Here is a 25,582-nt window from a genome sequence, read left to right on the forward strand (position 1 = left end):
GGAACGATCACAATCTCTCAATCCTCGGTACAAGATGAAAAAATGGTCAGGAGGACTCTATAAATAGGTTATGTATAAAATCTTGCTAAAAAACATTACATTTCACTAATTCAGTAGATCCCATTAACCTTGATGTTTTTTTTTTTGTTTGCGCTAAATTTAGACAGCTTCTTGTGAATGTAATCTGTATATTTTAAAACATCAGCAAAAGCCACCTTCAACTGCAACACAGCAAAAACTAAAGTGATCCAGTGGGGAAAATTAAAACTGCTATACCAAAGCAATTATATTTTTTAAATTCTAAATAATTCTGGTGAGTGTTGTTAAATATGAATGGAGATATGGGAAGCAAACACAGCATCTACATTAATGAGGTGAGGTTTGACTTAACTTTGCGATTTGGACCTCTAAACAATTACAATTCTTGAATCGTATTGCACCCGTAGTTTGTGTTTTGGAGAGCTTTCATATATTTTTACATAAAATATTTAACAAACATGACAAAAGCAGCAGCCGAACACAATTGAATTGAATCGTAATACTACTTAATCGTAACCAACCTACTCGTTCCACTTGTTTGGCCTTACACACATGATTCCAGCCATTAGGAAATCAAGCCATTGCGAAATATATTATCATAACGCTGAAAACTGGCACGGTAGCTTGAGCTGCCTTGTGCCATATGGCCTGTTGGGAGGAGCTGCTCTGACCCGGAACACCCTCGGTAAGATTCCTATTACAGAATGTTGTACAGAAAGCCAACTACAATAACATGATGGTCATGTAGTGATCATTACTGCCTGCCAAGCAGGTGACTCCAGTTGATCACATGATGTTTGGAGGCTTGGTGCAAATAGGAAACATTCACACAAGCATTAAAGCACCACCGATCCTTGCATGTAAGAACTAAAGTTACTTGAAAAATACAGTTGTAGAGGATTTGTCGGAAGGATTACTCAAAAATGACACGACCAATATGTGTTGTTAGCGGGATTATGCAAAAACTACACAACCAATGTGCCAAGTAAAGATTTTTGTGTAGGCACCAATTTTATGCAATCTGGCATGATCATTAAAAAAGAAATGTTTGAACTAATGAAGGTGTTGGATTCTGCCTCTTTAGCATATACTAATTGCATGATGGGACTTGAGTTGGTTATTGCCGCATTTATTTTGCTTCCGGCTATCCGCATTTCTATACTTCACAATATGAGACCATTTAAAACCAGTTAAGACCAAGTTTGGTACACATACAGACATTGAGTTGCATTATGCTCTCAATTATATATTGTTTCTATTTTATGTTTCGTTTAGTTGTATTTATTATTTCTTGGTATGACGGAAATTAGGGTTTTCAAACTCATTTTTGTTGTGGGCCGAAGCATAATTTCTTCGGAGGGCCATCATGACCGTCAAGACCTTTTATTATATACAATATAGGCCACACAACAAACTGATGAATAACTAGGTTTGAAACTGGAGACTAAAATATATTAATATTTAAAAGATGAATGGTAAAAAAAATTCTAGCAATATGTATTTCTTTAAAAGTGAAGACAATTTGTAGTTTTAGTATTGACACATGAAGTCAATGCACAATATGTCTTCGGGGGCAACATAAAATGCTGTGGTGGGCCGTATCTGGCCCCCGGGCCTTGAGTTTGACACCTATGGTTGAAGTGAAGACACCTGTGTTAAGTGAAGACGTCTGTGTTAATTAAGTGGGTGTGTTTAATAAAAAGCACTCCTGCATAGAAGTTGCAGTGAGTGGTGTGTTAACAGAGATGAGCATCCCCCTCAATTTTCTTTGTTTTATTGTTATTCACTAAGTTTGGTGCAATTGCAAGGGTTTCACCTACTGTGTTAATTACTGCATTTATTTTGCTTCCAGCTGTACACATTTATATTGCACCCCTCATAATTTTAGACGATGTAAAACCAATAATTTTAGACCATTTAAAACCATTTAAGACCAAGTTTGGTACACATACAGATTTTTGGCCCTCTGTGTGGGCGTAGACTACGACAGTATATGAATATTAAATCCGGCGTTACACATTCTTGCACATCTGTGTGCTTGATAAGGCTCCACGGCTTGTAGTCGATTATACTGGTATCATTCTGGTATTCATCATTCTTGGAACTAAATCTGTTTGACTGATTCGCAATTCTACGTGGTAACTCATAGTATAGGGAACATTAAAGACAAGTGAGGACCTCTGGGTATCTCTGAGAATCTTGTGATACGTGTATACGTACGATACGTATACGATTCAATATAATTTGACACAATGCAATATGGTACAGTACTACAGAGTATGGCCTCACGGGTTCATAGTTTATTTTGAACACATCCATATACTCAATAAAGTAGAAATATACATATATCATCCATTTAAAAACTATATATATCATTAACTTTTCTCATTCAAGTTCTTCCGAGGTATCTATATTTTGACCTCAACTCTGAGTGAGATGAAAAATTAAGCAGTGCCATGTCTATATGGTACCAGTAGAATTGATTTGAATGCATAAGCCTTCTGGGAGTCACCTTTTACTAAAGGGAGGTAAGAGTAAGCTTCTCTAACGTCTCTTGCCACCCAGTGTAATGTACAACTACACGAGCAAGCACAATTTTTTCAAAAGACACTTATGGTGCATTCATACCTACTACAGCTTCACTTCATACCCACTCGCTTTTAAAGTGCAGAGCAAGCAGATGGATGTTGGCATATAACAGTTTAGAAAATATGTAAAACCATCATGGCCTGAGAGCACTGCAAATTCTGAGCTCATGGTAGGCGATGGGTGAAATGGCCTAGATGACAGGATTTGTAGGCAGTATTGTATTTCCAAGGATGTTGACTGACATTTAACAGTAATTGCACTTTAACAGGCTCCCGTGTTTATTTCTGCAAATGAAAATGCTCTCATCACCAGTAGCTAGTTTATATGCACGCCTGCCTGTCTTTGCAGCAGGATAGGCAACTTAAATGCTACCTCAATATTTTATCAGTGATAGTGGACTACACACTTTCTAACCAAAATCAACTCACTCAAAATTTTAATATTAGAGGTACCATGTTTGATATGCATAAGCGTTTCGCGTTAACTTTCAGTTCACTTTTAATTTGCAGCAGGACAGACAGGATTTATGTGTGTCCCAGGGCTCCATACTACACCTGAATGGTAACAATTTTCCACTAAAATAGAAAACAGAGAGTGACGTTTTTATCTCATCGCGCAAGAGGTCGGGTGGGGGTCACTACAGGTCACACAAAGCTCAGACAAACAGAGCTATCACTACAATGAGCAGCTCAAAATCTTAAACATAACCATCAGACATGCAATAATTCCTACTATTCTGTGTGATAAATGCTTATCTTTCAAATGCTATCTTTGACTATGTTACAGAGAAATGCACAAAATAAAATTCCATTTTGTCCTTCAAGGATCCATGCTGCATTTGTATGATGTTTAATGGCTATATATTTGGAGATGTTCTTCACTTCAGTATCACATAGAGAATGCTACCACTCTAATGATCTCTATCTCAAAATAATCACATCTTGTTTTTTTTTTTTGTTTTTTTGCCTAAATAAATTAAAGCTGCTTTAGTCAAGCAAACCTCTTTGTGCTGCACAACATTCTGCCGTAAGAGATACCCAACCATGTTGGTTCACATCCATCAAAAAAATGTCAGTGGGAGATTTTTCATTCAAGAGTATGAATTCTTAAAGCACTTGCTCTTTCAATAAGACTAAGATGAGAAGAAAGCAGCACATATGGTGGCAGATATGCAGGAGTAGTATTATGTAATTACGACTGACATGAATTGGTGACATGAATAGAACCTCTATTTGAACACATCAAATGTCTATCATGACTTTGATAACACAAAGTAGAAAAATTACCGAGTCTTAAAAATGACTAAAAGTTAGCATTTCAAACATTTGTCATCAAGCACTGCAGAAACAATCATAAAAGAAAAGATGACATACCTTTTACAATGAGATTGAGAAGTTTAGGCTTTTCGTTGCGCTCGCTTTGAATTGAGCATGTGTACTGACCATCGTCTGTTACATCCACTTTCTGTATCTGAAGGCTGTACTCATGCTTGTCTCCAACACTGGACACAATCGACACACGAGGGTCTGCGGACCACTGGTCATTCCCTGCAAAAATGATGCTTGAGCGGTTTAGCCAGGCTCCTTTTGAGATTCCATCCGACAGGTAGCACCTGCAGGAACAAAGAAATGCTGCTTAGAGGTATTCAAAAATCTTGTATCATGTATGTAGTCCATGTATGAGACATGTAGATTTATTGAGGTGCTACCATAACTGGGTACAATTGATGGCTAAATTGTAACGTGTGATGGTAACCATATAACTGAGACAAATTGATCTTAGCCCTAATTTAATATTTTGTTGCACGACCTTTTGCTGCAAGCAAACAGTTTCTGTATCTTCCAGTGAGCTTTAGCCATCTGTCAAAAGGCCTTTTGGTTTACGTCACTTGCACAAACTGCTACCAATATTTATAATTTAAAGGTTACCCTCTCCAGGCTGCATGTTTTAAATCCTTTTATAACGGTTTTACAAGATTTACATGAGGGCCCATAGAAGGCCACTTTAGTGTAGTCAGGAGAGCTGTGTGTTTTGGGTAATTATCCTTCTGGATGACCCGTGAATGAGCCCAAGCATTCTAACACTGAGCAGCACATTTCTCTTAGGAATGACTCCATAGTCTTGAAAGTTTCTTTTAGTCAGAACACATTCAAAAGTCAGTGTTTCACATGCTAGACGTGTAGTAGCTTTAAAGTTCTGCTGGAACCTTGACCTGGTCCTTATAACTTTAGTGCTCGTAGTGTTTTCAGTAGGGATGTTTAATACCACTTTTATTTCAGACTGATAGCGGTACGAGTACTAAATATTTAATCATTGATACCAAGTGCTGATAGCAGTGTTATAATAGACACACACTAAAAATCACATATTTCTATCTGCCTCTCCTTATTCTTATTCTCTCATTTACAGAGACACACAAACAGCAACACATCATTGCACACACATATTCAACATTAAACATTCTATATAAAAATACTAAGCTGGACACTGTTGGTAAAATAAACACATGGCTAAACTCTAGGTGGCGAGTGTAAGATGCCGGCAACAAATGCTACCTGTCCCACAATGGACCCCCTGCAAGTTCTGTTATTACATGCTGTCAGGTTTCGTTGAGTTAACCCCATTTTTCTAACGGCCAACTAGGCTCTTTCTTTCTTCATCACGACTGCTGTGACAAATGTTGTGACACGTTCAACATCTCGCCAGACAACCACAAGAATCAGGGTTTGACACACTATCCCAACCTTTCCCCCATGTTATCTCACAGCCATCCACAATTGTCCACGTTGGCTTGAAACAAGGCTTTAATGGCCGCTAGAAACAAAGGGTAAACAGCTTTATTTAAGAATCATCAAATAAAAACAAACCATGACTCTCAAAATATGAAAAAGAATCCAATATCCACCTTTCAACTGATTTTTTTGTGACAAAAGCATGGATTGAAGTATTGCTGGAGCACATTATACCCAGGCAGAATCTCTTCTTCACATTTTTCTCCATCTTGATTGACTTGTCCTTGACGTTCATTCACCGCCTGCTTGTCAGTATTGAGCATCTTTGCACTATTCCTCCAGAAATGATTACTGTTATCTCTGCCAATGTAATCCCTTATGAAGGTGTCACTTGTGTTTATACACCTCTTGACAAATACAAGTCAAAATAGGCCATTTCTGACATCTTATGTAACTGAGGTCCTAGGTGTTTGTCAACGTAGCCGCTCCAATTTTATGAATGTGGCTTCAAAACTTGCAATAATTTTGTTGATTAGTGTTTGTAATTAAGACAGTTGATAGTTTCCTATTGAATCTGTCACCCGTAGATTATTTTGCAATTCTTACATCAATATGAATTCAATGAAACCTTCAAAGTGTAATATTCCGACAGTTGTACAATTTGAAGCTCAACCCACATTTTCTACAAAGAATATGTTGCAAAAAGTCATGTGTGATGTGACCAGTACTCATTAGACACAACCTCAGTGTTTTAGTTTCCTAGTCTACATCGGCTTCAATACATGACATTTTTATGGCATAGGGGGAGTGCAGTATAAAATAATGATGTAAACTTACAAAATTACATTTAAATACAGTCTGGCATGAACCGCAATCAAGTCTTTTCACAAATTGCCACACTTGTTCATTGTTGCATGAAGGGATTACCGTGGCCAACGGGAACACAATATACTCATATAGGTAAAAAAAAATAATAATATTGTACACAATGTGATATATGTATAGAATAAAACATCCAAAGGAGTCTGAGTAGTCAGCGGGTTTAATTAGGAGGGTAACATTCACTGAAAGACATTAAAGTTTATAAAAATGAATGGACCCCACAAATTAACATTTGGTTGAAAAATAAGAGAATTAAAACTGGCCTTTGGCATGGGGAGTGTGAGCAATTATCTAAGAGTAGACAATTCTTCCACATAATTATGTGAATGTACTGTCCACAACACAGCTACATTCAAAGTTCAAGCGTAACCTTAGCATGATTCCTTTAATCAACATTTCAGCACAAGAGCAGCAATTTAGCATTATCACCTAGAGACATCGGCTTCTTTCTAATTATCAAGCAAAACTATTTCATACCTATAACTGTCACTTTTAGACAACTGAGTAAAGCTCCTTGAGAAAAATACCATTGCTGTTCAATTACGTCTGTATGTGTTCTGATCATAATTGTCATGCCTTTGCAAACCAATGACGCCATATCAGTGAATGACCCCGACGATTGTTAAGACAGAGGCAAATTTGAATCATCCCGAACACTCCATATACAAAGAGGTTTTCAGAGTTTCCAGAGCTTAAAATGTCTTGTCAATACGAGCTATTGTGAAATTGAATTGACTGTCTGGCTTTTGACATTTACTTTGAATGGATGTCTGTGCAAATCCACCCCTACAAAGTATTAAAACCGAAGCGTGGAACTGCATGAAGTAACTTTGTGGTAACCTTAAGTTTGGCAGATATGATATAAGTACTAAGTACCAAACAATGTATTTTGACACTGCTTTCAAAAAAACAGGATGGGAAAAGTACAATCCTGCCTCTATTATGGTACTAATACTACCTGATTTTCCGCACTATAAGGCACACCTAAAAACCTCCAATTTTCTCAAAAGCCGACAGTGCGCCTTATAATCCGGTGCGCCTTATATATAGACCAATATGGAGTCGTGGATGAGGACTAACTTATTAAAGTAAGGTTTACGTGTTTATATTGTGTGTTGTGTGATATTAACGTTTGAGCAACGTTGAGTTATTGCTATATTGTTAGTGTTTTCACTATTTCGAGTGTTACTATATTGTGATTGCATTAACGTTTGAGCAACGTTGAGTTATTTATGCTATGCGTCTTATAATCCGGTGCGCCTTATATATGAACAACGTTTTAAAGTGGGCCATTCATTGAAGGTGTGCCTTATAATCCGGTGCGCTTTATAGTGCGGAAAATACGGTACCTCAAATTCCTCCACTGCCATGCCGCATATACACAGAAACAGAAAAAAGACAATGACAAGGTTCCAAATGGAGCATTTAACTTTAGATCACCTCCCAAAAATGGGAAACTGAACTACATATGCAGACAAAATATGTAACAACAATAACAGGTAGGGAATCACTTGTCCAAATATGACAGTTGACAATGAGCTGGGAGACATCAAACAGCGACATCTCATCATGACAGTCCATTAGAGAAAACAGTGAATCCTATTTTTCTGGACAAGCCAATGTTTAGTTGTGACAGTGGTAAAAACAGAGAACAATTCAATCAGATTTCCTCCCCCACACACACTAAAATGATGTAGGAAATAAATTTTTAAGCAACTCAAGGCATTGGCATCATATCTTTTTTATTTGCAATGGTAGTGGTATTCCCAACGTACATGTAAATGGGTCATGTGGTTTTCCTCTGTTGCAATGTTCCTAGTGACATTCCTGAACGTGTGTTTTAGCATCTGCTCGCCCAAATCTTACCACCCGTTCTGAGGTAGCCTTTTTTGCTTTGCATATTTCTGTCACTGTTTCGGATCTGGCAGGGACCACCCTGAACAGCTCAACTGGGACATCTGCTTCCCGCAGCCATCTGTGCACAGGTCTACCTAATCCCCCTCTTGCTGTCAACCTTTCTCCCTTTGCTTTCCCGGCCTTCTTTCGAATGTGTGTTTGCACAACCAGTATTTCAAACAAGTGTGGATTTGAAGTCAGATACACTGAGTGTGAGATACTAACATTGACCTTCATGATGGTTTCAGTTATAGACGGAAACCTATATTCTGCCTCGTGACGTAATATCAAAGCTGAGAGGTGGGATAACCCATCTGCCAAAGGGAATCCCTGGGTAGACGTGTTAAGTGTAACAATAAACATTCACGTCTCCAGCCCCTTTTGTTAAAAACAATGTCATTGGCAAACCGCCACAGGTTTAATAGCTTCACATTTGATAATTATTGTGGGATGCTCTGTTGCTCTTTATCTGCACAATTTAGGCAATATTACCAAAAGTTGCATTTTAAGCATGTCTTTTGTTGGAGAATCTTTTTAACCTGACCTGGTTGCATATACATTCCGCTGCTGCACAGTTTACACTCGGCATTCGGCACACAAGTGACAGGTCAGCCTTGGCAGCAGGCCAAACAGTGCGAGCGAAGTAAAGTGAGGGTCAAGGCCGGGTGGTGAGTAGTGACACTCTTGCCTGCTTGCCAAGAGCGCTAAGCACTTACAGATTAGTTTGTTCCGCCTTGTAAGAGTTTCAATCTGAAGTAAGGAGGAAAAACACATTTGTATAATGCTTACACATAACTCCGGATTATACAAATTGTCAGGGTTGTTTGGCATTCAGTCAATGACAGTTGTTAAGAATAAATAAAAATCACCTATTTTTATAACCTATTACAATATACTGCTAGAATGAAAAGAAAGTTTGTGTGCCACTGGCCTTTAATGTGATGATTTTTTAAAAGTGCCAGTAACAAGGAGGGTGTTTGTTATTGCTTTCCGGCGGGGCTTATCCACCCAGTTGATGTGCTCTGTTCATGGCACAAATGGACAATTCTTCATTGTCAAAGGACATTGGAACCCCAGCAAATACCGACAGGTATGACCACATTCATCATTCTGACAAAGGAAGTAAACAATTGCCACAGAAGTTAACTAGTTTCAGTCATCTACAAATATTGGAATAAATACTTGCCGCAAAGGCGCGGGAGGCTCCGTTGGGTGGCGTCACATATTACATGCCCTACTTATGTATTCATTCAGGGACACTCCGGGTGGAACAGTCTCTCAGTGAAATTTCCTCTAATACCATGAAGAGTAGTAAGTGGAAAAAAGTCAAGTGCCCTAAAATGGAGATCGATGATAATTACTTGATGACATCTAGATGACTAAAGTAGTAAAGTAATTATTTGTAGTATGTAAAGTACACAACACAATAAAGTTGAATAACTTCAACATAAATTCAAGAGTATTAGTATTTTATGAGTGGATAAGACTGTCATGTAAAATATTCGTCAATAACCGTTTTGTGATTGTGACAGTTGAGTCTAGCATAAATGGGGGAAAAATCTGAAGAGTAAATTGGTTTTGCAATTGGTTTAAGAACCACTATAATATTAATAAATACAGATGTTTGACAACTCCATAAGATAATTACGACGAGGGTGTTTAGGCCACATCCGCCCAAAATGTAAAAGACTGTTTTATATGCTACCCCTCTTTGGTGCTTTCATAATTTGCATGGGTTCACAATATTTCTTGATGTGCTGATTTGTGCTTTTAGTGATAGATGGTTGGCTGGATACAGACATTCAATTTATGCTGCGCTGCTTAAAATGCAGATCCTGTGTACTGGCAGGGACCAGAAAGTCTTTAGTTAAGCTAATTGCCAGTGCATTTGGCAGAGATTATGTTCAGTTTAAGGTTGGTCCTATAGACAGGGTCTCTGCCTCATAAGAGTGAATTGATAAAGTAATTGGAAGGGAACCGACTATCTTTTGAGAATCACTTAATCCCAAGTCTAAATAGTGAAACATCAGACTGATTCGATTAACGTATCTAATGGATATGTGAGGCGGTAGATTCTATGTGGGATAACGTGAGGACAAACGGGAGTCAGCAAACTATTTCTTCTTGATAGTCAACAACTTGCACAGGGACACATATTTTCTTCAATCCAGCTAGACACATAATGTGGTGCCCTGGCCTTAACACACTTGAGTAGATGTCAGTGAGGTTAAAAAAAAAAAAATCCAATTACTCCAGGATTGTCAACAGAGCTTTAAAGGGTTGGGAGGAAAACAAACAAAGTAGACTTCACCAAGCAATTTAGGGAAAATGCTGAACAATTTTGAGTTCAAATCTTCTGTCTAGTTTTGTACTTTTGTATATTTGCCAAGTAAATTCAGGAATCTCCACATGTATGACTAGCCAGACATGCTTGTTGGCATATTGCGGCAGAAAACTCTTCCTTATTTTGTTATCAAAAAACAGGAAAATACTCATATCAATTTTTTTTATGAATTAAAATTAGTGTAGGTTTGTGCAACACTTCTTAAAGGAGTGTAAAATATAACCAACCTTACTTAAGTTTACTGATGCTTGCCTGCCTAGGCCAGAACAAATTTGATAACTAAATACGATAAAATAAACATGCTATTGCTTTTCTGTGTTAATATTCAATATTCAGTATTTTTAGTCATACATTGAATGGCAGCGCGCCAAAAAACATTAACTGGTTGGCACCAAAACATTAACAATTAAGATTATACAAAGCTTATTACATGAAGGATTTGGCCAGGATTTTCCTCCAACATGCCAGCAATAAAGGAATATAGCCTGAGAATGACGAAACAAACAGGTTCATTAACTCTGCAGCATAGAAATGCTTGTATTGTTTTAAACAGATGAAAGAATGGTATTAGAAAGATACCCGACTAAGAAGTCCTTCTCCTACATTTCCAGCCTTCTCGCTTGGATGGCTCATTGGCTACTGTATTGAATTAGCAGCGAGGTTTAGACTGCAATGCTTACTAATTTTTCTTTATCAATTTCTCAAACATGCAATTAGATGAAGATGGCCGCAAGGTTTGCTAAATAACCATATTAAGGGAGAACGGTGTTAAATTGGAAAGTGCCTAAAGGCAAATGTAATGGGTTTTTCCATTGACAAGCTCTGGTGTAAAAGAATGAGTTTATAGCTCCTATTTCAGATCTCAAACTCTTTTCAGAAAATGCATTTACTCCACACTGGACAAATATAATCACAGCGGCTGGAAAATATCTAATTCTACATCATAGATTTAACAAAGAAAATGTATGTTCTTTAGGAGCCTGAGGAGCATGCTAGGCTCTTTTTTTTTCTTTTTTTTTTGGAGACAATAAGAGTAGTTGTAAGCACTTAGTAGATAATGATGTGTCAAATTGTATCCACTCAGTGAAAACTTGAGCTTTATGGAATCTATTTTTAAATAAACCGTTTAGGATTGTGTGTCTAAGGCAAAGATCTGATGCTTTTTGTGTTCATCTTCTGAAGGGTTCAGTTACAGAGCAAAGTAGGAAATGAGACATTTGCGCTATAATGTCGTTAGCTGACTCTTGTCTCGGTGTGTCTTCTCGCTTTATAGGTAGGCAACATCGGATGAAGGCGGGTAAACGCCCATCCTGTTTGCATAACAATGAAGGGCATAAAACAATACATCTAGGCCAATGGAGTAGGTCAGACAAATCGGTTGCAAGATAGCTAGATAATGGAAACAATATAAGCTAATTGCATGTTTTTATCTGTCACGGGGGAGTTGAAGTAGGACTCAAAAGCAACGACAGAGATGTTGCACTTGATTACTAATTGATTTATCCAAATGCAGACTGGGTTGTATGGAGGTTATGTCTGTGTGTATTTAGGAGCTTGAGATGATTTGAGTATATTATCAGTAAAAAATGCAAATTTTCTTTTGCCTAACTGGATAGCTGATAATAATTTTAAACATATTTGATCTCATAACAGACTCCCCCCCCTCCCCATCCAAATTTCCATAGCTATTGTAACTACCCTGATGCAGCTATTTTCCAGGTGTAAAAAAAAAAGATCTGTTTTTCCAATGGCCATGACCTGGTGGCCTATTAATGTTCTCAAAGACAACATTTATGTGACTTTAATGTAACTGATGTTAGATGAAATGTGCCATAAGTGATGTTTTAGTAAATTCACAAGGTTGCCAGTCTTTTTACAAGCTTCATAACCACTGACCTTGACAGGATGATAGGACAGCCCCACCATCCAAGAAGGTGAGCTCTGTAACCATACCATCCATCATCGAGGCACTGGAGCAAAGCCCCACCGAAGACCTCAAACTGCAAGAGAAGCCTCACCAACTCATGGTGTATAGTGGACACACACATAACCAGCCTGAAGCTGGATCTTTTATCCTTCAACCGATACAATTGGTTGTTCATTGTTAATGATTAACGACGTATGGAGTTCCATAGTGTTGTGGGAATTAGCTCTGTCAGTCAAGCACTTTCCTCCCACACGGACATATAGACTCACACCCATGGCAGCAACCCACAAGCACATTACACAAGCAGTGTGGCTTGACAGACGTGAGCCGAATAATGCTCGCCCCACACTCCGAGTGCTTGCTCCTTCTGTAGTTCTGTCGTATCTCTTTTTTTTTTTTTTTCCTAGGCTTACTGAAATAGTCTGCGGCTTCAACGGATCACCACCTAACAGAAAAGACCTCAATTCCCCACCAGTACACACTAACAATGGAACAGGAGTACTCCTTACAGCATGTAGGTCAGCCGTGCCTTCCATGTCTACGGGTTACAAGAAGAGGTTACAAGGGAAGGGTTCCAAACTGGGTTGGATCAACCTGACAAATACTGTCAAATCTGATTTCAGTTTTTTATAGTGCATATTTGCATGAGACTAGAGCAAGATTATGTCATTCCAGCAGCTTGTTGGAATAAGTCAGGACAAGGTCGTAGGAGCCAGAATTAAAAATGTAGACAATTATGCTTGCTGTTATACTGCAGTTAAGATACACAAGCAGTGAGTGACTTACTTTGAATTGATGTCCTCAATACTGTGAGATGGATGGGCTAAACCACAGGTGTCAAACTCAAGGCCCGGGGGCCAGATATGGCCCGCCACATCATTTTATGTGACGCGCGAAGACAAATTGTGCATCAAATTTGTGTGTCATTACTAGAATTGCAAATTGTCTTCACTTTTAATATCTTTTTTTTTCATTATTTGTCAGTTTGTTTTGTCGCTTTTACTATATATAATATGAGGTGCTCATACATTTATTTGGGTTGACAGTCATAAAAGCTATGACTACAATGCGGCCCGTGAAAAAAATGAGTTTGACACCCCTGTGCTAAACCATGGGTAGGCAACTCTGCTCCTCATCTCCCTGTTGCAACATACCTGATTTAATTAATCAGGATTGTTATCCAGCTTCTGCAGACCTTGCTAAGTATAACCATTTGAATTAGGTGTGTTGCTAAACTGTCAACCACTGTGACATGTGTAACATATTACTGCAAAGAACATTAATGACACCGCAACTCTGATGAAAAAAGTTAATTATCAAACTCATGTGACATAAATTAGCTTATCCCTCACATACAAACCTCTTTCACTTCAATATGCACGGTGTACAAAGACGCAATATCCTTCCTCTCTAAATTTAACCTCTACCATTCTAGTTCTTAACTGTAAACACAAATTTGTCTAATTTTGAATACAATAAACAATTCCACTTTTACCTTAAAGACATAAACCTGGTCAACTTTAATGAAAATTGTCATTTAATGTTATGCTCTTTTCCCTCATTAGGAACATCTACAGAGAAGCAATAACACTTTATACCACCACTGGTGACCAATGTAGCCGCAAATGCCATATGGATATGACCATCGAGATAATGTTGTTGGGGATGATTTGTGTGTGATGCAATATCGCTCCAATGGAGGGATAAAAATCTAATCACGCTATTCAGCTAATGGTGATGACTGTTTTATGATGGGTGGATGTCAGGCAGTGGGAGCGTGACTCAAGAGTCACTGTGTTTGCATACCTGCTCCTGACATTACTGCCCATGCATATGTTCTAAAGGTCACATTAAGAAATAACTGCAGTACAAAAACATAATCATCACACTAAATTCTCATAGTCAGAGCTTGTGTCCCATTGTGAGGGCAGCTTCTGTGACCGTTCCTTATTACGCTAATGTATGACTCCTGTGGGAGATATTACCTTAAAGTATGTTACACATGGCCGTATCAAGCTCGAGAGCATACGGCCAATAATGAACCAAAGCACTCATACTAAGAGACGAAATCATACATTTTAGATCTTTCATACATCAGAAAAATACACAAGACTATTCTGCATTTGATATGTAAATGACTACTTACTCATTCAGGTAAAGTAAAATGGTCTCTGAAGAGTCATGCAAGACATAGAAGGAACTTTTTTTTTTTGTCATAATCCATGAAACATATAACAAGCTCATTTTGAATAACGGAAATACAAATTACTTCAGTGCCTTTGATTTGGCATCTTCAGTAAAATGCTATTACACTTTGATGAAACACTGCTTACATATGTAGTTTTATGAGGACGGTTTTGATTAAAAGAAAAAGATAAACAAAATTAAATTCCTGCAACAAAGCCAATGATGGGTTTAGTCTACAGCAACCACAGTGCCAGAGTTCATCATAATGAAAGTGCATGATACTCACTGCAATGTTTCAGCTCAGTGATGCGTGTTTAATCACTTTTGACAACAATGGCTCTCTCTGCGGCACAGTGTTTTGGCTATAAGGTTTATTTGTTTAAGGAGAATGTAATTATTGTTTAATTTTGTCTTTTTGAAGAAACTCTTGGGCAGGCAAAAAAAAAAACCCCTTAGGCTCTTTGCCTCAATTACTGATATTCGCATATCGCGAAATTGTTCCAGCTGTCTGAGGTCTAAGTCTCAAATCAAATAGTAAAACTGAAAATAAATTACCCAAATCTGAACCTGAATTTTATAGGAACTCAAGTTTAAATCACTAGTTTCATGACAACCTAGTAAAACATTTTAGTGCATTCCTGATAAATATCCAATGAATAAACATGATCACAATCAATACATAATTTATTTTGCACTAGGCAAAGGTATTGACATTCATCAAAATTCATCCTCTCGTAAATAATATTGACCCAATAGAAAAATTAAATAGGATCATCAATAGGCAGTCATTGTCCCAAGCTAGGTCCGTTCAAACGTTGTCTAAATTGGCTCCGCCTTTTGCCTCCTTGTGGAATAAAATGGTTGGCACTAGCCGGGAGCTGCTGTTATGATTGATGACACGTCTCCTCTGGTGCACTCGTCACTGCTGATGTACTCTCACACCGCTTTACACTTCAGCACTAATTGGGCAACCCCACAAATTCCCTACCCTACGTATGCGAGGTCCAGCTCCGAGCAAACCACCCACGCAGACTTGTGTGAGCTACACTCTTCTGATTAAGCACTACTCACAAGTCTGCTAAGATGTCAGCCGCATGGGGGGGTGGGTCTGTTCACCATGTAGTTCACATTCGGTGGGAAATAAGGTGGGCAGCTCTGGCTACAAATAGCTTTGTAGCACTAAAACTATCGACTTGCTGTGCACGTACTGAATACATTACAACAAAGTTTATGAACAACAACACAGTCCAGACAAAAGGTTGGTGATATCCCAGAGGACTGTGCTCTGGTTCACAATGCCATCTGTGGATAACATTGTTTCTCCAGTCTTCAGTGAAAGTGACTCATAATCTAACCTGTGTTATGCGTATAATGCTTATGATAACAGAGAGAACAGATGCAATTTTGATTTAATGTCTTGCTCAAGGACACATCACTGTTCCTACATTTGAACTGACAACCTTGGGATTTTTAATCCATTTAGGAATTGGAGGAGTGCTGCAGCGCTAACAGAAGGGGTGCATCCTTTCAAACGGTTTGATGAACAATACATCATGTTCATATCAGGCATCAAGCAACACAGGTTTGCACTGCAAATGAAGGCACTTAAAGGTTGCAAAGCAATTGGAAGGGATTCCAACAACTGAGGTGCATGTTCTTTGGTTTAAAATGAAGGGCAAAGGATCAGAAACTGTTGATGTGAGCTGAGGCACAACCGATTGGCACATTTTGGGAGAAATGCCGTACATGATGATTACTCCTAAATCTGATTATGGTATTGAACAAGCTGAATGAACAGCGAGTACCATTTGCCACATCATTGTATGACCAGAAAATCTTGCAAAGTGGTTGCTGTTGAAACGTTTGGATCTCCTTTAGCCTTTTTTGCTGCTGTTATCGCAATTTCAAAGCATCTCAGGGTCCCCCGGCTGAATCATTAGGACTTGTCACTTCACCAGTAGCAAAGCAAATGAGGAGAGGCTTTAGTTTGTGATATCCAAAAGAAAATGTTAACAATTTCAACCGAGGGGCAGGTGGAGATGTGTGCAGAAGCTTTCGAATTCTGGCTCTCATCTGACTTTACACAGACTCTCTTGAGGATAATCTCAGAAACATTGCTGTCCTTCCTTTGACAGGCTTGCTTGTTCATTAGCTGCTTGATGCTTTACTTTTAATGTAAAAATATTCTCAATTCGTCCTAACTCTCGACAAAGCAACTCGTGAATAATTCATGCAACTGTACACAATCCCATTATTAATCATAAGATGATAAAAGTATATACATCTGGGGGAAAAAAATGCCAGTAAACCCCCCTGATAGACGACTTGTGCATTTGAACTGATGGAAAAATAAAAAATAAAAGCATCCATTTGAAGTACCCTGGAGAGTCACTTCCACAGAGGCGTCTTCAAATAAAGAGTAATACAAAAAATATTTACTTAAGCTACGCCTCCAGAATGTTGCATTATCGCCATACGGCTCAATTTACTTACCATGAACTCAAACATCTTCCACACATTTTACATGTATGAAGTTTACGATTGCTCCTTTGTCTTCATTATTAATTTTCATTTTTTAAATTATGAATGAATTTATCATCATCTTCAGCTACAAGATAGGACAGAAATATAAACAGCAAAAGCTTTTTTTTCCCATCTGTATTTTGCTTTGTAACATGAAGAAACACGCAGTGAGTATTACGATGAGCTTGAAAGGACTTGGCAGTTAAGCGAAGCATCATGGTGAGGGAACCTTGTTACCTGTTGTCAGGACAAGAAAAAACTTATAAAGAAAACAAAACAGCTTGTCAGTAACCCCTTCAATGTTAATGCATTATGACGTACGCTTATATCTGCAAAGAAGAACAGCACAAAACAAGACAGCACTGCACTGGAGGCAGGTTTCATTTGAAATGTTTCAAATATCTTACTCAGTTTTCAGACAATATTTACCGTGACAAAGAAAACATACCTGCAGAGAAGGCATAAATTGATGTGTGATGTTTCAAGCCCTGAAGATGAAACCAAATTGCTTAGTCTATGTGGATTATATATAAATGGAACCATTGAAACTGTTCTTGACATTCAATTTAAGAACTGCAAAAAAATATGCTGTATTCAAACGTATGAAGTTCTTGGTGTGCATCTAATCATTCATTTGGTCCTGGCAATCATGTCGTTATTTTTATCACTGGACCGAATAGTCTCAACCATATTGGACCATATTGTCCCATATTCATGGAGGACTACAAAAATCAGATATTTACTATTGAGAAACTGAATTCCTGAAGATTTGGACAATTCCAAATTTAAAAAGTATCTAATCGATTAATTGATATTCAGAAATGATAATTTGATACTTGATTAATTGTTGCTTCTCTACTTTAAACATATGTGCACTTGTATCTTCACGTATCTTGACTTTTTGTCCACATATTGGCTATTAAATCACTCTGGTGAAAGGTATCAGTTTGTCTGTTTGAGCACTGGCTACTCACAGGCAGCTATTCACTGTTGAAGAGCTCTCAGACATACAATTTTAGCTATTTGACACTTTACTACAAATGGATATTACAAAACACTTGGTTTGCAATGTTTGCGCACAGCAAGTTATTTCAAATCTGTCACCTGTATACACCCGAATGACAGTTCGCATGTATCTCAAAAAACCTGAGTCGGGTCAATAGTATCATAAATTACCACTGTAAATGTAATCATTCTTAAAGTCAGGAAAAACATGCAGCTCAACAATAATAACATACAGTGAATTATTGAATTTAGAGGTGCAGCAGTTAATTGATTACTGAAAAATTGACCGTTAATTACAATTAAAAACAGCCTTAGTATGAATAGAGAAACCTGCAGATTTGCTTTCATTTTTGTGAGTTTTTGGCAGGGTGATTAACTAATTGGATTGCTTTAATGATGGAAACAAAGATGACAAGCATACCCACTTCACATTGTGAGGACTACTACATTACTGAGTACGTTGGCAAGAACACAGGTGAATGTTTGAAGACAAAATAAAAATCAAAGTATCCAAGAGGAGAAGGCAGCGGGGGCATTGTGTTCAAATCAAAGGCAGTGCCTGGATTTAGGTTTGTAGCAGAGAGACTTGGCCCACACAGTTGCACCAAAGACAACTGGCTGTTTTAGAAAAGACGGAAGATTCTGTGCAAGCTGGAAAAGCGATTGCATGCCTCAGGGAATTTCCATTGTGGCACTCAGGTGTGTCACGCAGAATGCAGATGGATGAAGCCGACTCTGTGTGTGTCTGCGCGCCTGTGTGTGTGTGTGTCTGTGCGTGCGTGCATACATCAACGTATTTTAATATGACTGAGTAGTTGCTACATTTAGCATAATAAAATGTGATGTACAGTTCATATATTGTATCCGAGTTCAAATGTGCATAAATATGTAATCCCATGATTCATTTTAAGGATTACAAAAAATACCAAACTTCAATACAAACATTATAATACAGTTAGAATTTATCGCCTTTTGGACCATTTAGCGTAATATCAGTTTTACATTAACAAGAAATTCAGTGACCATAATCCTGGTAGCACAGGCAGAAGTGAAAAGGCAGTTTAATTAATCCAGCAGTAACACCAACAAGAATATGTTGGGTAGTTCCTAGAAAGGTAATTTGAATAGAATGACAGTCTGCTCTCTGAGTCACTGATTTAAACACATTTTGCATTCAGGAATTTCCAGCAACACAGTACGTGATGTTGGCTACAATTTAGTGAGCTGTCATACAAGTTGTCACGGTAATCTAACATTCACACATACCAAAATAAACATAATCTCTTAGTGTTATTTCCAAAATACAAAATTTAATTAAGTCATTCAGGGGAAAAGAAAGGTTAGCATTTACTCAACTTACTTTAGTACTAAAGCCACTTCTCCTCATAAACAATAGCAACATTGGGTAGCTAAATCATTGGTGATATTGATTTGCCCTACTGCCTCTTTCTCCATTTGCTAGTAATTACCAATGCAGACACTCCAATTAACTTCCTCCAACAAACATTTACCACTGTAATCCATTTATTATGCAGATGACATATACTAAATAATCATTTTCAGAGTGACAGCCATTCATACTCCACAGAATAAATGACAATATATGCCCACTTTGGCTTCCATCTTTTGTAACGAAAGGGAAATGTAATTTGATATGTTAAATAAAACATTGTGTGTCATTTGTTGGTGTTGTGAAAAGTCTAAGTACGCCAAGTGAAATTGGAGATAACATCTGAATTAATACTACTGTGAAATTAATACTACTCTGAAATAAAGTAGTTGTATTGCCCCCACACCACATTACAACTGACCACTCAAAAAAACATGAGGGCTCTTCAACATTACACAATCCCTTCAAAAAGAAAACTAGAATTCCTCTTTTATTCATTAAACGGTATTACAAAACTAATGAAGGAATGAAGTCAGGCCTGGTGGATTAAAGTCAATCTACCTTTAAAGCTCAAACCCATGATTACACCTAAAGGAGGTTGTAGTCACGGAAGTACAAAACTAGTGTTCTCTCTGGATCGTACATCTAATTTCTAATAAAATAAATAAATACTGTGCTTTCGTAGCATAGAAAATTCACTTGAGGTCTACCTGCAAAAAATGTAACATTACTCTAAATTTGACCAAAGGTTGAGAGCATACATGATCGGCATACCATGCAAAAACGGCTGCCACTACAACTGTAGTAGTCTTTTCTTGAAAGATTTGCATGTCAGCATGTTCCATCTACAACTTGCTGACATCGACTCATTTCTATTCTGTAACTTGGATTGACTGAATATTTTCAGCTTGGGTTCTGTAATATATTGTGTGAGAGAAGCACAACTAATTAGGATGAGAACCTGACGTAGGCAAAAATATTACCCCTACTGTCCCTCCAAAAAACACATCCTAACATAGTCCTATGGAAAGACTGCCATTATATGCGAACGTATACAGTGATGCAAAAAGATCAATTTTCACCCACAAGCCATTTCTCTATTCCTTAAGACTCTTATCATTACAGTGAGCCTTACGTATAAAATATTTCTCTTGGAGGACCTGGGGGAAGAAAAATCTAATAAGGAGGTAATTCACATGGGTGCTGCTAAACAATATGCTTAATTTTTGGAAAGCACAATGAATTTATGCCCATGATGAGCCTGCACACAGTCTAGAAATGCACTACCTGCTAACAAATGCATATCAGAGTCACTATATACCGTATTTTTCGCACTGTAAGGCGCACCGGATTATAAGGCGCACCTTCAATGAATGGCTCATTTTAAAACTTTGCCCATATATAAGGCGCGCCGGATTATAAGGTGCACCTTCAATGAATGGCCCATTTTAAAACTTTGTCCATATATAAGATATATACATTTGGCCCGCGGGCCGGACTTTGGACACACCCGCTGTAGTGGCTCAATATTGGTCCATATATAAGCCGCACCTGATTATAAGGCGCACTGTCGACTTTTGAGAAAATTGAAGGTTTTTAGGCGCGCCTTATAGTGCGGAAAATAGGGTAATAATAAATAACATGCAACTTCCGTCATAAATTGAAACATACTGGAGCAGCATATTAAAGTGCAGAAACTGCAGAGTACTAAAGTACAGAGTTCCGTCCCTGATAGCCACCCCTTTTGATGTCAAATAACGAATGACGAGAAACATTAAAAAAATGACTGACTAAGCACAGAAAGAAGTGGGTTTTCGTCCGTCAGTGTAATTTCCACTAACCGGGCGGGTAAAGTACCATAACCGTAACTAAAATGTGGTTGCCTGAGCTGAAAATGAGTTTGACATCCCTGCTTAGAGCAGCATGCTAGTGAAATAGGCCATGACGTCAAATACACAAAAACAAGTTAAAAGAGGTGAAGCCTCACATATAAGGTTACAGGCAGATCAACATAGCTGCAAAGGAATTGAGAGATTTCTGATTCCAGTCCCAGTTTCCCATCATACTTGCCAAAGAAGAGGAAGATACAGAACCCCCAGTTGGTCATAATTCTGTTTTATTATGGTTGTTATGTCTCTATGTTATGCATCTTGTAGATTAATAGCCTTTATTTGTTCTTAATGTTGAAGGAGCTCCAATCGCTTAAATGGTCCATGAGGAGACATTTCAGTCGTATCTTAATCAAAAATCAACTCAATTCATTGAAATTCTGTTGGGTAGTGACATCCTCACTTGGGAGAAGTAGATGGGTAACTATAAATACCAGCAATCCCACCAGCAGAAATAATTTGTAGGTCTGATTTGACATAAATCCCGCACAGCGTATGGCCGATCACAACACGACGTTGGAAATGATGATAGGCATGGTACGAATATATGTGTTTACATAGGATGAACACCTATGGCTAAAGCCGAACTGTGGAAGAGTTTTTGCTTTCTGGACCTGGATTTACCGTATCTGCTGCCAAATTGTCAAATGAGCAACGAAGCAAAAATCTGAATCCGTCCGATATGAATATGGATAATCTGATATGGACTTTTTGAGGCCAATGCTGATCTCGATATTTCACAGACAAAAAAATATCAATATACTTTGAAAATATAATCCTAAAGGTCTTAAGGAAACATACTGTATATATAGGTTGTGTAGTTTGTGGACTCATCTGGAAAATGCACATCAAACACAAATGGGTACTAAATAAATGATCCCTGCAGTTTCACCAGGATAAAAACCGAGTGACCATGAGGCTAATAATACAGCTAGCTTTTTCAATAGATTTGTTTTCACACATTACTTGCTAAAATGAAGGTCAAACAGCTATTCACACAATAGATGCAAGTTGTGAAGAAGACAATGAGCATATGGAGTGCAAAACACAGCAATATTTTTCAGACCGCAACAATGGTCACAATATTAAATGCGGTGCAAACCCCCCCCAGCCATTTTGTTATTGTGTCCAACGAGGTAAACTGGGTTGCTTCAACTGAAATTTTTCATCATTCATTTTTATTTAATATACCTCATCAAGCCAGGAGGAGGTAGCCTTAGTTAACCAAACGGGCTGTGATCACATAATGAAAAAAGCTCAGATGCAGAAAGTGATTTTTTTTCCAACAATACTTGCATGATAAGGAGACAGCAGCCGAGTCAGTTTCTAAATTGGACTGTATTGCAAGAAAATATCCCCTAAATAGCTCCTATTTCTTTATCCACAGAATTTGGGATGTGTATAAGACACAAACTACTTAAATGGAGACTGGTTGCACAGACAACACACCATTATGGTAATTGCCAACAAGCCAGGGAAAATAATATGTCACAGTTTTTCCTAGGGAGAGATACAACTCAGTCATGCAAAACAATTGTTTTACTTATCAACCGTCTATAGGCATAATTTGAGTGTCACTTGTGCTGAACTTTCAACTATGTCCATTATAGTCACATATCTATCTTTGTATGATCGTTTGATTCGGAATAGTCACATGAGTAGTACTTTGCATCTTTATACAAGCTTCAGATATTTTCCAAACCAAAATTATCATCATAGTCTACGAATCTACCTTATTTTCCGCACTATAAGGTGCACCGCATTATAAGGCGCATCTTCAATGAATGGCCCATTTTAAAACTTTGTCCATATATATAAGGCGCACCTTCAATGATTGGCCCATTTTAAAACTTTGTCCATATATAAGATATGTACATTTGGCCCGCAGGCCGGACTTTGGACACGCCTGCTGTAGTGGCTCAATATTGGTCCATATATAAGGCGCACCTGATTATAAGGCACACGGTCGGCTTTTGAGAAAATTGGAGGTTTATAGGTGCGCCTTATAGTGCGGAAAATACGGTAATCATAAGAATATGTCTCAATGTTGTCGCTGTTTAAGAGATATTCATCTCATACTTCACATTTTAGTGAGGTTGGACTAATTTAACATACTTTTTCTACTACAACTATTCCAATTACGAGTAAGAGTCAACTTAACCGAATCCAAAATGACATGAAATCTCTGAAGCGTATGCGAAGGGCTGATATGACTAAAGTACTAGAAAGCAATAAACCACTAATGGAAGTCTGTTGAAAAAAAATAATAAAATCAGCATACGGGTTTAACATAGATCTACTCGTGCATGGTGAAATGCTTTTTAATCAGCACAAGCCATGACAAACAACAAGGGCTTTTGTTGGAGGCTGAGCTTTTGAGTAATCAAACAAGTTCAAAAGGGTGATGATACACATATGGTCCATTCCTCATCTTCAAGAAGCCCAAAACAATTTAATTGGGTGTGGTCCGACATGAATCAGAGCAACAGTAATGCGGCGCACGGAATTGAATAAGGTGGGGGGGTGGGAGTGAATATGTGACAGAGTTTGCACCTCACGGGATCGACTCCATAATCCAGTGGCAGTGACTAATTGCATGCTTCGGGCTTTGTCAGTTTGTGAGAGATCTCACGTTTTTTTTTTTTTTCAAGCACCATTCAGCTTCCAGCCACCTTCTTAAGGAGTTCTTTTGGCAATAATGGCCCGTACCCTAAACTCTTAGAAGCAAATAAGTAAATAAATAGGAATCCACATTTTTATAGCAGATGCTTTGGACCAATGAAAAGATGTGAAGGATAAAAAGCAAAGGGCCCATGTGGTTAAAGAAAAACATGAACTTTTATCACTACTCTGTTGAAAATGGCACATGAAGCTGGCCAGGGAGGAAAGAGGAGCAATTTAGAAGGTGTATTGTTTTATTGCAACAGGTCCTACGACAAATATGGTTCAACTCCTCTTCTTGATACCTTCAGAAATAACAAAATGTTGCTTATTTTTCATATTTCCTACAGTATATATTTAGGTGGTCCTTGTTGGAGGGATTTAAATGCTAAGACTTACTCTGAAGGTAAGAGGCAACTGAGCTGACTCACAGCACCGAGTTTACTGTATCTCTGGTGCAAAACACAATCAGGATTCAGGCAAAGCTTTTGCCTCCCCTCCCTGACACCAACGAATTTGAAGGCTTCTCCCAAGACACAGCCAGGGGAGAAGATCTCTTTGAAGGGGTGATGTTTGACTATAGAAGTAAGACAGCAAAAACTAAGAGGAGGAAGCAAGCAAATAGCAAAATTAGAAAGCATAGAGCCTCCTGACAGCATTGCGTCATGCATTGTCGCACACTGATGATAACCAACACAAACAATTCCTCTATTCAGCGGGCTAGTGAGAGATGTCAGTGACTACAAGCAACCCTGAATGTAACTTTCACCCGTTCAACTGCTCTGCATTCAGCTCCATACCCTGCATCTCGCGGTGTCAACATCTGGAGAATTCCCTGAAATGGGCCAGCATATCTTTCACATCCTCTGAGCCATCACGGCGGATATTTGATATTTGTACGACAAGATATTATCGAGGCTTGCCTGTGCATAGTTTTGTGTATGTATACCGTGTGAATCAAAAAATCTGGAGGTGATATAAGTGCAAATTTATAATAACCATAGACAACAAGTGTGTATTATTTCCAAACATCCATTTTCTGTTCAGGTTGACGTGGAGGCTGCTTGCCTGACAGGGCGGGGTGCACCTAGGACTGATCATCTGTCAGTTACTGGCTAACACACAGTGACAGATAACTATTCAGTCATTTCCATATTCTAGAGCACTGGTGTCAAACTCAAGGCCCGGGGGCCAGATACGTCCCACCACATCATTTTATGTGGCCCGCGAAGACAAATTGCGCATCAAATTCGTGTGTCATGACTAGAATTGCAAATTCTCTTCACTTTTAATATCTTTTTTTTTTTTAAATATTTGACCAGTTTTTACTCGTCTGATTTGAAAACGGGTCATTTGTCAGTTTGTTTTGTAGCTTTTATTCTATATAATATGAGGTGCTCATACATTTATTTGGGTTGACAGACAAAATGGCCCTCCGAAAGAAGCGATGACTACAATGCGGCCTGTGAAAAAACTCAGTCTGATACCCCTGTTCTAGAGTCTTGCATTCTTTACAGA

At 38.2% G+C, this 25,582-nt stretch overlaps 1 protein-coding gene across 2 annotated transcripts in view; it reads right to left on the reverse strand.

Annotated features, from left to right (window-relative positions):
• negr1 (neuronal growth regulator 1) overlaps positions 1-25,582 on the reverse strand; it is a 101,348-nt gene that overhangs the window by 74,057 nt on the left and 1,709 nt on the right. For both annotated transcript variants that reach the window (XM_088393676.1, XM_088393675.1), the window contains exon 2: positions 4,002-4,240. In XM_088393676.1, coding sequence (XP_088249802.1) covers positions 4,002-4,240 — 239 coding nt within the window. The remainder of the gene's footprint in view (positions 1-4,001; positions 4,241-25,582) is intronic.

This window comes from Syngnathus floridae, chromosome 13, assembly GCF_059516105.1.
Source record: "Syngnathus floridae isolate MCC-2025c chromosome 13, RoL_Sflo_1.0, whole genome shotgun sequence".
Classification (NCBI taxonomy): Eukaryota; Metazoa; Chordata; class Actinopteri; order Syngnathiformes; family Syngnathidae; genus Syngnathus; species Syngnathus floridae.